The sequence below is a fragment of the Oncorhynchus masou genome, chromosome 31 (assembly GCF_036934945.1).
Source record: "Oncorhynchus masou masou isolate Uvic2021 chromosome 31, UVic_Omas_1.1, whole genome shotgun sequence".
Classification (NCBI taxonomy): Eukaryota; Metazoa; Chordata; class Actinopteri; order Salmoniformes; family Salmonidae; genus Oncorhynchus; species Oncorhynchus masou.
Window position 1 is genome coordinate 84,027,575 of NC_088242.1, and position 13,467 is coordinate 84,041,041.

The following is a 13,467-nucleotide window of genomic DNA, read 5'->3' on the forward strand; positions in this document are numbered from 1 at the left end:
TAAAATGTTATTTGTCACCTGCGCCGAATACAACAAGTGTAGACAAATTCACTTATATGTGTATTAAAGTAGTTGAAAGTTAAGTATTTGGTCCCATATTCCTAGCACACAATAACTACATTAAGCCTGTGACTGTACACACTTGTTGGATGCATTTGCAGTTTGTTTTGGTTGTGTTTCAGATTATTTTGTGCCCAATAGAAATAAATGGTATATAATGTATTGTGCCATTTCAGTCACTTTTATTGTAAATAAGAATATAATGTTTCTAAACACTTCTACATTAATATGGATGCTACCATGATTATGGATTATACTTATGCCTCTGTGTAACTTTCTCACTCATCATTATTCACAATTTATTCAGGATTATCTGTAATCATGGTGAATTTGTCCCAAAACCTTTGGACCACTAAAATGGTGGACTATGTACAAAAAGTGCTGTAATTTCTAAACAGTTCACCCGATATGGATGAAAATAACCTCAAATTAAAGCTGACAGTCTGCACTTTAACCTCATAGTCATTTATCCTTTCAAATCCAAAATGCTGGAGTACAGAGCCTAAATAACAGAACATGTGTCATTGTCCCAATACCTTTGGAGCTCACTGTATTTCTGTACTTAATTTTCAATACATTTGCAAAAATGTCTAAAAACATGTTTTCACTTTGTCATTATGGGGTAGTGTGTAGATGGGAGATATTTAATTTATTTAATACATTTTTAATTCAGGGTTAACAAAATATAGTCAAGGTATGAACACTTTCTGAAGGCACTACATAGTTTTGTTTTTGTACAGTTAGTTCTGATAGCTGGAGTTTATTTGTTGCAAAGATGATTTCTTTAGACAGTGTTTCTGCCATAGAGAAACCCATGTCCACATTTCACTGCTGTTTATAGTATGGAGTAGAGGTCGGCCGATTTAATCGGAATGGACGATTAATTAGGGCCGATTTCAAGTTTTCATAACAATCGGAAATCTGTATTTTTGGGCGCCGATTTAAAAAAAAATATATTTTTACATTTGTATACCTTTATTTAACTAGGCAAGTCAGTTAAGAACACATTCTTATTTTCAATGCCTGCCTAGTTACGGTGGGTTAACTGCCTCGTTCAGGGGCAGAATGACAGATTTTCACCTTGTCAGCTCTGGGATTCAATCTTGCAATCTTACAGTTACTAGTCCAACCCAATAACGACCTGCCTCTCTCTCGTTGCACTCCACAAGGAGACTGCCTGTTACGCGAATGCAGTAAGCCAAGGTAAGTTGCTAGCTGGCATTAAACTTATCTTATAAAAAACAATCAATCATAATCACTAGTTAACTACACATGGTTGATGATATTACTAGATATTATCTAGCATGTCCTGCGTTGCATATAATCTGACTGAGCATGCAAGTATCTAAGTATCTGACTGAGCATTGGTAGGCAGAAGCAGGCGTGTAAACATTCATTCAAACATTATGACTTCAAGCCTATCAACTCCCGAGATGAGGCTGGTGTAACCGAAGTGAAATGGCTAGCTAGTTAGCGTGCACTAATAGCATTTCAAACGGCACTCGCTCTGAGCCTGTGGTTGTTTCCCTTGCTCTGCATGGGTAACGCTGCTTCGATGGTGGCTGTTGTTGTTGTGTTGCTGGTTCGAGCCCAGGGAGGAGCGATGAGAGGGACAGAAGCTATACTGTTACACTGGCAATACTAAAGTGCCTATAAGAACATCCAATAGTCAAAGGTTAATGAAATACAAATGGTATAGAGGGAAATAGTCCTATAATTCCTATAATAACTACAACCTAAAACTTCTTACCTGGGAATATTGAAGACTCATGTTAAAAGGAACCACCAGCTTGCATATGTTCTCATGTTCTGAGCAAGGAACTGAACGTTTGCTTTCTTACATGGCACATATTGCACTTTTACTTTTTTCTCCAACACTTTGTTTTTGTATTATTTAAACCAAATTGAACGTTTCATTATTTACTTGAGGCTAAATTGATTGTATTGATGTATTATATTAAGTTAAAATAAGTGTTCATTCAGTATTGTTGTAATTGTCATTATTACAAATAATAAATACAAATCGTCCGATTAATCGGCATCGGCTTTTTTGGTCCTCCAATAATCGGTATTGGCGTTGAAAAATCATAATCGGTCGACCTCTAGTATGGAGTCATAGTGAGTGTACATAAAGGCTCATTGATGATCTAAGAAAGATGTATGCTGCATGTCCCCTTCGCAAAATCAGCCAATGTTCAGACTCTTTATGAGTCAATACCATTAGATCCAACCCTGACCAGCCTTCTGTGGGTTCAGGCTCACTTCGGTCCACCTGTCCCGGGTTACTGTCCATCTCCAGGCAGCTCTGAACAAAGAACAATAGTTATTTGAATAGGATTATTGAGGTGACCTCAGCAGGCAGGCCCAGGGCTGTGTTTGGTCAGCTCTCTCTCTATCTTCTCCTGTAGTTTATGAAAGGAGGGCCTTTTCTTGGGCTCGGCCTCCCAGCAGCCCCTCATCAGGGCGTAGACACTGGGGGGGCACTCCTCTGGAGCATCCATACGGTAACCCTGCTCCACCCGCTCCTTCACCTCCTTCACAGACTGAGGGAGACGAAAGAAAAGAAAAAGAGATGGCGCATGAGATAATGCCACCCCCTCTTAATGGGTCGGTTCACTTTTTAGTGGACATAAAATAAAAGGTCAAACGTTCAGCCGACATACTGTATCTGTATGTTAATCACCTGGATTAAACAAGTACAGTACAACTCACTCATTCTAATTATATGGTTAGACACTAAGCATGCTTTAAGTCATTCTAGCTGATCCCCCCAGGCTGTCCCTATATCCCCCCTGACCTACCAGGCAAACAGGGACAGGGCTAGATGGGTACAAAGGATGAGGACAGTGAGACTGTGTGTCACAGGAGAGTGTAAGTACCATAATCTCCCTCCCCCCATGTACAAACACAAAATACGCACAAAAGGATGCAAGTACACACACTCACACTCTCTCTCACATCCCCACCCCTCCCCTTCGCTCTTCTTTTTGGCTGGCTGCCATCATGAGCTGTTGCCTTAGAAACGTGGCCTACAAGCACTAATCCTGGTTTATCTCCGCTGTTATTACCTGGTTAGTGCCATTGCTTTGATTCTCTGCTTTACATACCTGTGGGGGGAGTAACAGACTCCCTACAACCAGATACAGCGTGGAAAAAGGGGATTTTAAGTATGGAGTAAATAAATAAATACACACGCCCTTCCATTTCATTCCAGTTAACTGCCCTCTGATCACAGCAGAGTTTGTTAATCGACGCTGCTTCACTAAGACTGAAGTGTGTCTCTTCAATTGAACACATATCGACAATGAGTGTCAATGAAGGTCTGAGCCAGATTACAGTATGTGACACCATGGGAAAGAAATAAAAACCTACTCATGGGGTCCTCTATTGGTACAACATCATGACTACACATAGAAGAACCCCATCTTATGAATGCTCAAATTTCACCCCCGACTCCTATTCAGGACAGATCAAATGAGTCCAGGGCAAATGCATGTCCTGACGCACTAACCTGCCTTTAATCTTAGGGGAAGTTTCTTTAGTTTCAGTACCATAAGTCTATCAGTGGATGAAGCACTGCTGACGTAAACTGGATAATGGGTCATAGAGGGATAAGGGTCAAACAAACCCTATTTTCCATGACCTGCCCTAATAGATCAGGCGTTTTATGTAACCTGAGATTATGGTCATTTGGAGAGATGCACTGGTGCCAGGATGTCAATGGTGTTTTCAGTTAGTAAAAACTACTGGGTTGCCACTGATCAGCGGTAAGATAAGGGCTCTGGACATTGTAGCAGGCATCCTGAGAACAGCATCAGTAAGCTTTATTGTACCGTGGTTCACCTCTCACGGGCAAAGACCTCTGGAACACCTGCTGAGAACAGAGGACCTTGCAGCTTCCATGAAGCACAGGGAGCTATGGCATGCCATCATTCAGCGCATTGCACCACCATAATAAGCAAGAGTGCAACTGGATCAGACAGCCATTCATATTTTTGTCACACACTAATTTCTGTTGCATTGTTGTGCCAGTAACTCAGAACTATACATCACTGTTCATTAAGATCAGTAAAGTCAGGACTCACCATCTTGGGGTAGGGCTGTCGACCATAGGAGAACGTCTCCCAGAGGAGAACACCATAACTCCATACGTCTGACCGCATGGAGAATTTCTGAAGGACAATCACACATGACCACAAAAGCAATTCAATGACAAGATTCCACTGATGGCTGCTCGACATGATAGTTACTGTGTAATAGCCACATAGGCTAAAAAAAACAGACTCCAAACCTTATAGTTCACATACAATTCACATGGATTACACATACTGTTAAGTCTGTAAAGTGGGCGTCAGTAACCGAAAGTTTGAATCCCTTAGCCGTCAAATCTGTCGACGTGCCCTTGAGCAAGGCATTTAGCGCTAATTTGTCCCACACTCCGAAGGTGTCTCAGGGGGAGTTGGGATATGCAAAAAAACTTTTACAATTCACACATTTGCATTCACACTTGTGAAATAGGACAGATAAGCACCCACCTAATTCATATTTTATGATAAATCTGTCTGTACTGTAAGCATGATAAACACTAGATGTTAGAGGTAAACATGATCCTACCTCTTTCTTCAGGGCCTCAGGGGCTGTCCATTTGACCGGTAGTTTAGCATTGTCTGAGGCCTTGCAGTCCACCTTGGTCAACCCAAAGTCACTGACTTTGGCCACGCCTTCATTGGAGACCAGGATGTTACGGGCAGCTAGGTCTCTGTGAACCAACCTCTTAGACTCCAGGTACTCCATGCCCTCGCACACATCTCTGAACACACACATACACACACTCTTACTGAAATACACAGAAAGGCAAAGCTTCTAATAAAGACTCTCTTAAAAAGAGGCTTTAAGTAAAGTTGGTAATGTGGCAATGTTTTAATGTATAACATATAAAGTTATATTAAATGATATACTCCGAGTCAATATTCATGTCATAAGAAGCAATTCCCTACGACCACGCCCACAAAATTAGGTGAAACACATTCTTCCCCATTGTCCGCCATTGTAAAAGAGCCAACTTCATCGTCAATGTTTAGTTAGTGCATTCGGAAAGTATTCAGACCTCTTGACATTTTCCACATTTTGTTACGTTACAGCCTTATTCTAAAATTGATTAAATTGTTGTTTTTCCCTCATCAATATACACACAATACCACATAATGACAAAGCAAAAACAGTTTTTTGGAAATGTTTGCAAATGTACTACAAATATAAAACTGAAATATCACATTTACATAAGTATTCATGTAAATATTACATTTACATAAGTAAGGTATTTAATTGTTATTTTATTTTATACATTTGCAAGAATTTCTAAAAACCTGTTTTCACTTTGTCATGATGGGGTATTGTGTGTAGATTGATGAGAAATTAAATATTTAATACATTTTAGAATAAGGTTGTAACGTAACAAAATGTGGAAAAAGTCAAGGGGTCTGAATACTTTCAGAATGCACTGTATACAGAAGTAACAAAACATGCTGAAAAGCTGCTGTGTTGTTCAATGTACATGTAATCAGGTCAAAACTCCAATCCTACGGTTGCCTCGGGAGCAGGTAATATTGAAAAGTAGTCTTTAGACATGCTGCACTTTTCTTAAATGTAATTTTGTAATTGACTAAAACAAGCCGATAACAAGAAAATTGTGTTTGAAAAATGTCCGGTTTTTGCTGTGGGCCAATGGGGTAACCTAGGTTGATTTCCCCACAGGTGGGCAGGGCCACGAAGTTCTATCAAATACCGCCTGGGACTGTGGTGGGGCCTCACAGTGCAAAACGTAGAAGCTGGCCAGTGCTAATGACAAAACGGCCCCTCGTCCGGAGGAAGTTCACCAGATTACCCTGCAACACACAAATAATACAGTTGGATAAGAGTTGTGTAATCTGAATTAGATTTGAGTAGATAGTCCTAATTGTTTGTTTGTTACAGATAATTGTTTTGCATCAACAAGCTGTTAGGGCTTGTCTCCTGGACTGAGATTAAGCCTACTCCTAGTCTGTTAGTTAGTCTTGATTGACTGTGATGACAGATTGAAGGTACTGAAGTCACAGCAGCAGAACCTTGGCCATGAGCTCTGTGACGATGTGCAGTCCATTGTCTACGATCACCCCCAACAACCGTACCAGGTTCTTATGCTGCAGTTTCCTAGTGGAAAGTTCGTAATCAGATCAAAAACAGATCAACACAATAAAATGAAAAAAAGAAAGGAACAAAGGTCAGACAGTCGTTACTCCATTTAATGAAGTTAATTAAGAAACTGTGTCGCCACTCTGGACTCACGTCATAACAGTGGTCTCTTCTAAGAATGCCTGTGCCGTTACATCACATTTGATGTTCTTTACTGCCACCTTCTGGCCAATGTAGTCTCCTTCAAACACCGCTAGGGGACAACAAAACAAGACTAAATTAAATCTGTAACAGAATCAGGGTTCAATTCAAGGTTACAATGGTTTACCGGCTTATTTAAAAAAAAAACTCCACCGACACAATTGAGGGAATTGCAGCCTCACCTCCAAACTCCCCCTCTCCGATACTCTCTCCCAAGGTCAGCTTCCTGATGTCCAGCAGCCATCCCGCTGTGACACAAACAGAGATGCCAATCTAAAACAGTATCTTTTTTTCTCTCTCTCACTTCTAAAGAAACAGGTAGCTTTTATATTTATCGCTCTCACTTCTAAAGAAACAGGTAGCTTTTATATTTATCGCTCTCACTTCTAAAGAAACAGGTAGCTTTTATATTTATCGCTCTCACTTCTAAAGAAACAGGTAGCTTTTATATTTATCGCTCTCACTTCTAAAGAAAGTCACATTAACACCCCACCACCACACCCTCCCACATACAGAATACCCTTCATCCCCCTCACCCAGGAAGGGTTCTCCGAGCCTTAAGGAGGCCAACTCTGACACATCATGAGAGTGTTAAGACCAAGCCCTTACTTTTAGACAGTTCCAACTCAGCTGACTTGGTGCCCTCCTTATCTTTGGGCTTCAGAAGTTTGGTGGCGATAGCTCCCTTGTGCTTGGAATGGAACTGCGAAGATGGCCATTATTATTATTAACCTTTATTTATACAGGGTGGGTCCCCATTGAGACCAGGTTCTCATTTACAAGGGAGCCCTGTGAATATGAATATACACAATAAAATGTAACACAACATAATGTAAAATAACAATACAAATACAACAAGAATAATCAAATCAAACAGAACTCTCACATATCACCTCCCTTAAAACTTGATCTAAACTTTCCAATGAGACCAGCGAGTCTAGCTTCAAGGTGGCCTGCAGGCTATTCCATGAGCTGGTGGCATAAAAACTAAAAAGCATTTCTCCCCCAACTAAGTGGAGACCCACGGGACCTCCAGAACCATCCAGTCCAGAGAGCGGGTCAGCTTGTGACAGCTTACGGTATATTAAGAACAGAGAATGAACTATGCTGTCGTTGACACTTAAAAGGGTCGGTATGGGGCATTGATTGCTTAGTTGGTTGCTAAAACTCGCAACACCAGTAGAGCTGATTCCTGTATGGGCAACATATAGTATACCGATTGTATGTACAGTATTTACTGTTAGTTATTCATTCTAAAACATTAACAATTAAGTACTGTCAAAAAGAAAACAGAATGATGCTAAGGGGAACTGTACACAACAAATGCATTTTTCCAAATCCAATAGTCCTGCGTGTCAGGAAGCAGCTGGATTCTCCCTTTATTTTCTCACAAGAGTAAGTCAGCGATATGAGTCAGGACTAAAGACTTCTGTGCTCCACAGATAAGGGAGTGGTGAGGCATCTGTAGCTTTTACAGTCACCCGTATCTCCAAACTCCCTAATGACTGTGCTTCCAATAGCTCGGAAACTCACAGGCACAACATAGATAAACCTTAAAAGGTCTGCTAAGACCTTTCTTTTAAACTGTAAGCAATTAATGACAGTTACTTTCTATGGGTGACAGTTAACCGTGGTTAGGTTCAAATACAATTATGAGTGATTATTTATCCATATAGAGGCTGATTATGAACATTAGCTCCACAGTATAAAGATGTAGGCAAGACATTTGTATGGAAATCCTGTATTTTCATACACTCCCCTTTTAAATGTGACTCTACTATACTACCCTACCAAGCAAAAAGGCAGTAACTGCTCATTTGGTCAAAAATGAGTTAATGTCATTTTTGCTACATTAAATACATGCTTAAATATATGTTCGCCCCCAACCCCTCTTTCTGTTTACCATATATGCATAGTCACTAACTATACATTCATATGCATACTACCTCAATTAGCCCGACTAAACGGTGCCCCCGCACATTGGCTACCCGGACTATCTGCATTGTGTCCTGAAGGTTACTAGGTTACCCCCAAGCTGACAAGGTACAAATCTGGCAGTTAACCCACTGTTCCTAGGCCGTCGTTGAAAATAAGAATTTGTTCTTAACTGACTTGCCTAGTTAAATAAATAAAGGTTACATCAGTCAGGAACTCAAAGCTTGGTCGCAAATGGGTCTTCCAAATGGACAATGACCCCAAGCATACTTCCAAAGTTGTGACAAAATGGCTTAAAGACAACAAAGTCCAGGTATTGGAGTGGCCATCACAAAGCCCTGACCTCAATCCTATAGAAAATTTGTGGGCAGAACTGAAAAAGAGTGTGCGAGCAAGGAGGCATACAAACCTGACTCAGTTACACCAGCTCTGTCAGGAGGACTGGGCCAAAATTCACCCAACTTATTGTAGGAAGCCTACCCTAAACATTTGACCCAAGTTAAACAATTTAAAGGCAATGCTACCAAATACTAATTGAGTCTATATAAACTTCTGACCCACTGGGAATGTGATAAAAGAAAAAAAAGCTGAAATAAATAATTATCTCTTCTATTATTCTGACATTTCACATTCTTAAAATAAATTGGTGATCCTAACTGGCCTAAAGACAGGGAATTTTTATTTTTACTTGGATTAAATGTCAGGAATTGTGAAAAACTGAGTTTAAATGTATTTGGTGTGTGTAAACTTCCGACTTCAACTGCATGTTATTTTTATTCGTTATTGTTATTCAATCTGCAATGTTGGAAAAGGACCCGTGAGTAAGCATTTCACTGTTTGTCTACACCTGTTGTTTACAAAGCATGTGACAAATACAATTTGAATTGATAGTACAGAATGTCACCTTTGTGGGTATTTTTATACATATCTGTTTTACCTTTTAGAAATGAAAGCACTCCATGTATCTAGTCCCCCCCATTTGAAGAAGTCATAAATATTTGGACAAATTCACATTAAAGTAGAAAAAAGTTTAGTATTTATTCCCATATTCCTAGCACTCATTGACTACATCAAGCATATGACTCTACAAACTAAATAACAAATCCATCTCCGCCTCACCTCTATCATGTCTATGAGGTTGTAGAAGTACTGGGTGTTGTCGATGGTCAGTTTGCTGTGCTGGTACATGACTCGGTAGTGGATGACCTGGCTGGAGTAGCCGACACAGAGCACATAATCACCAGGGTGGCGGATGGACTCTCGCACCAGGAACAGGCCATCCTCTACAGGCCGCAGCTTGGACACCGCCTCGGGACCTGAGATCTTCCCATGGAACCAGCTGACATGGACCAACAAATTATTAGTAGAAGCAATTAATAAAGAGACATTCCACAAAGTGTATTGCACAGGGCTAAGGATTTTGTTCTGGTCAAGTCACATGTTCAGGAAATCACCTGGCCCTAGCTATACAAAACCCTCATAGGCCTCACTCCCCCCTATCTGAGATATTTACTGCAGCCCTCATTCTCCACATATAACAACAATTCTGGCAGTCATATTCTGTTAAAGGTCCCCAAAGCACACACATCCCTGGGTCTCACATCTTTTCAGTTTGCTGCAGCTAGTGACTGGAACAACCTGCAACAAATACTCAAACTTGACAGTTATCTCAATCTCTTTATTCAAAGACTCAATCATTGACACTCTTACTGACAGTTATGGCTGCTTTGCGTGATATATTGTTGTCTCTACCTTCTTGCCCATTGTGCTGTGCCCAATAATGTTTGTGCCATGTTTTGTGTTGCTACCATGTTGTTGTCATGTTGTGTTGCTACCATGCTATGTTGTTGTCATTGGTCTCTCTTTATGTAGTGTTGTCTCTCTACTCGTGATGTGTGTTTAGTCCTGTATTTAAAAAAATATTATTTTATTATAAATAGGAATTTGTTCTTAACTGACTTGCCTAGCTGAATAAAGGTTAAATATTATTTTTTAAATAGCTCGAAGCTTACATAACTGGAGAAGAAAATCCCCATCTAAATTATATTATAAACTGATAGTACAAAACAATGGCACGATGAGGAAGTGTACATATTAGTCCTTCAGTGGAAGACAGTGTGGATATTATGGAGAAGAACAAAAAGGAAACAGAAAAAAACACAAATGCCTAAATTGCACAATATACATGGTGGTCAGTCATATGACTGGGGATCAAGGAAAAATAATGAAATCCAGACTGATAGCCTTCAATAGACTTACGGCATGAGACTGAGACTGGGGTCGACACGAATGGCCTCTCGCTCTCGCATGTTGGTGGCAGAGATGAGTCCTTCCTCTCCTGTGGTGTTGTGTCTGGCCTTGTAATGTTCTTTCCCCTAGAAAACAGCACCAGAACAGCTTTCAGTAGAATCATGCAAATAGATACATTTTTATCTCAGTTCAGTTCAATTATATTTATAGAGCCCCCACCAAAGCGGAGAGTGCACAAAGATCATGGGCAATTTTTTATTTTTATTTTAGAAAAGTACATTGTAAATGATGTGCTTACATTTGTATACGATCACATATCTCTCTCTATTATGCATGGGAATATTTTGGAACAGATTACCTAAATAAAAATATCATGGAGCTTCTTTGCTGGTGTTTTTACAGTCTTTTTTTGCTCAGAAAACTTGTGGGGGGAAATAAAATCGCCTGCCCGCCAAATTCGGCCTGTTGCCACAAGTTAGGGAACCTTGCTATAAATCATTACTGTACCATTCCTGTTCTCATAATAGTGAGGATGTCTCCTTTGCGATAGGCCAGTTCACCAGTTTTGGGCTGGCTGTGGTCACTCTTGGCAACACATTGTGTGCCGAACACCAAACACTTCTGTAAGGGAGAGGTCAAAAATGCAAAGGCCTGTGAAAGAACTTTGACATTTACAGCATCGGTTGGTTCAAAATTCTAAAATTAGGAAATTTCTCTGAAATGTGTACACTACATTTAACAAACATTATAAACTGGGTGGTTTGAACCCTGAAGGCTGATTGGCTGACAGCCGTGGTATATCAGACCGTATACCACGGGTATGGCAAAACATGTATTTCTACTGCCCCAATTACATTGGTAACCAGTTTATAAGAGCAATAAGGCACCACGGGGGTTTGTGGTATATGGCCAATATACCACCGCTAAGGGCTGTCTAGGCACTCCGCGATGCGTCGCACTTAAGAATAGCCCCTCGTCGTGGTATATTGGCCATATACCACACTTCCTTGTGCCTTATTACTTAATTATTGTTCAGACACTGGTGATTGTACATTATGAATTACAATAAGTTATTTCTCAGGCGGTAATTAATCACACTACTAACAGATAAAGGAGCTTGTGTCCTGACAGAAAGATGGCTTTTATCTACCAGTGAGTGACCCGAACATGGAATGGATACATACCGTTGCCATCCTCAAGATTGGAATATGCTTGGGTGGATGTAAATTCATAAGTAAAGAGAACACCTGTTTAAGGAGAGCACATTATGCAAAACCTCATATGGAAAACGTTCAACACAAGTCTAGCAATAATAGTAGGTTAAATAAACAATATGCTATTTAAGAGTAACAGTAGACTCCCACTGGGAAAAAAATGGTTGAATGAACGATGTTTCCACGTCATCATTTTATTTTTATTTTTTTGTATCGTGATGACCATGAATCAACGTGGAAAACTGATTTGCAAAAGGTCATCAACATATGGGCATTTGTATTTTTTTTCCACACAATTATTTTTTTATCTAAATGCAGTGTGTCATGGTGACATTTTTTGCAGTGGTGGAAAAAGTACCCATTTGTCATACTCGAATAAAAGTAAAAAGATACCTTAATAGAAAATTACTCAAGTAAAAGTCACCCAGTAAAATACTACTTGAGTAAAAGTCTAAAAGTATTTGGTGTTAAATATACTTAAGTATCAAAAGTAAAAGTATCAATCATTTCAAATTCCCTGCACCATTTTCTTGTTTTATTATTTGCGGCAAACCAAGGGCACACTCCAACACTCAGGCATAATTTACAAACGAAGCATTTGTGCTTGACACAAGATCAGAGGCAATAGATGACCAGGGATGTTCTCTTGATAAGTGCATGAATTTGACAATGTTCCTGTCCTGCTAGCCATTCAAAATGTAACGAGTACTTTTGGATGTCAGGGAAATTGTTTGGAGCAAAAAGTACATTATTTTCATTAGGAATGTTACGTTAGTGAAGTAAAAGTAGTTGTCAAAAATATAAATAGTTAGAGTACAGATACCCCCAAAACGAGTTAAGTAGTATTTTTTACTTAAGTACTTTTCACCACTGATGTTGTTGTTAATTTCACGTAGTTGACAACTTATGTGCAGTGGGCTACCACTGCTCATTTCCCTGTCATTAAAATATAGACATTCCTGAAAAAATAAGCCTTTTTTGAATTATCAGTTCAATATAATTATTAAAAGAAAGGAAAAAACAAAGTAGGCAACAGCAGACGACTGAGGGTGGAGCATCATATGACAGTGGCAGTCTGTTTACCCGTGGCTCAGCAATGTAGCAAAATGTTGCCTAATGTTGTCCAAGGACAGATGTGATCAGAGCGCTAAGAGGATACAGGTTTTTGGTGACCAGTCCATAGACACGAGCTAACACTATTTCCTGACAATGAGAAGACAGTTGAAGCCATAACACAGCTGAAACTGTCACTTACCTAATAACGCTGCAATTGTACGACCTGTTACATTTATCATTGCAGTTTCGAGTGGGTAACCAATCGCTGCGATTCATTACAGGCTATTTCGTAGAAATGAAATCGAGGTAGAGATAACTGCTTACTTCTTCGTTAGGTCAGACGTCAAGAACGGAAAGGTTAAGCAGACGCTAAGCAGACGCATCTTCGAATACTAGACAGCGCTTCATACACTATTATTCATCATCACTCACAATAGCCCATCTCATCGCCCCCTTTCCAATCATGAATATTCAATAAGCCAGAGGGGTGTTCTAGGATATGTGGAAGTGCTGACAATTTTTCAGTGACATGACTAGCAACACATTTTAAAAGGTTCGTGGGGCGCGTGTTCTGTCAAAA

The 13,467-nt window shown here is 39.8% G+C and overlaps 1 protein-coding gene across 6 annotated transcripts; it reads right to left on the bottom strand.

Moving 5' to 3' along the window:
• Nucleotides 1–220: 220 nt before the first annotated feature.
• On the bottom strand, nucleotides 221–13,316 carry LOC135524602 (megakaryocyte-associated tyrosine-protein kinase-like). Of its 6 annotated transcripts, none has more exons than XM_064952287.1 (13): nucleotides 13,087–13,316; nucleotides 11,802–11,864; nucleotides 11,125–11,238; nucleotides 10,627–10,742; nucleotides 9,487–9,706; nucleotides 7,042–7,135; nucleotides 6,615–6,680; nucleotides 6,385–6,484; nucleotides 6,165–6,249; nucleotides 5,872–5,945; nucleotides 4,675–4,870; nucleotides 4,146–4,232; nucleotides 221–2,603 (listed from the first exon to the last, which is right to left on the bottom strand). In XM_064952287.1, the coding sequence occupies exons 2-13, from the start codon at nucleotides 11,847–11,849 to the stop codon at nucleotides 2,412–2,414; spliced, it is 1,392 nt and encodes a 463-aa protein (XP_064808359.1). In that variant the 5' UTR covers nucleotides 11,850–11,864; nucleotides 13,087–13,316; the 3' UTR covers nucleotides 221–2,411. The 6 variants fall into 6 exon arrangements, with proteins under 6 accessions (XP_064808359.1, XP_064808356.1, XP_064808360.1 ...); XM_064952284.1 differs by having other exon boundaries at nucleotides 11,802–11,828; nucleotides 13,086–13,316; XM_064952288.1 differs by having other exon boundaries at nucleotides 13,212–13,315.
• Nucleotides 13,317–13,467: the final 151 nt, after the last annotated feature.

What these genes read in the sequence shown, in the direction of transcription:
- LOC135524602 (XM_064952284.1), bottom strand. Translation starts at nt 13,163, where the DNA reads ATGAATCGCAGCGATTGGTTACCCACTCGAAACTGCAATGATAAATGT. An exon ending in GAAGAGACCACTGTTATGAC is followed by an intron (nt 6,250 to 6,384) that starts GTGAGTCCAGAG and finishes ACTTTCCACTAG; the next exon opens with GAAACTGCAGCATAAGAACC. An exon ending in TCACAGAGCTCATGGCCAAG is followed by an intron (nt 5,946 to 6,164) that starts GTTCTGCTGCTG and finishes TGTGTGTTGCAG; the next exon opens with GGTAATCTGGTGAACTTCCT.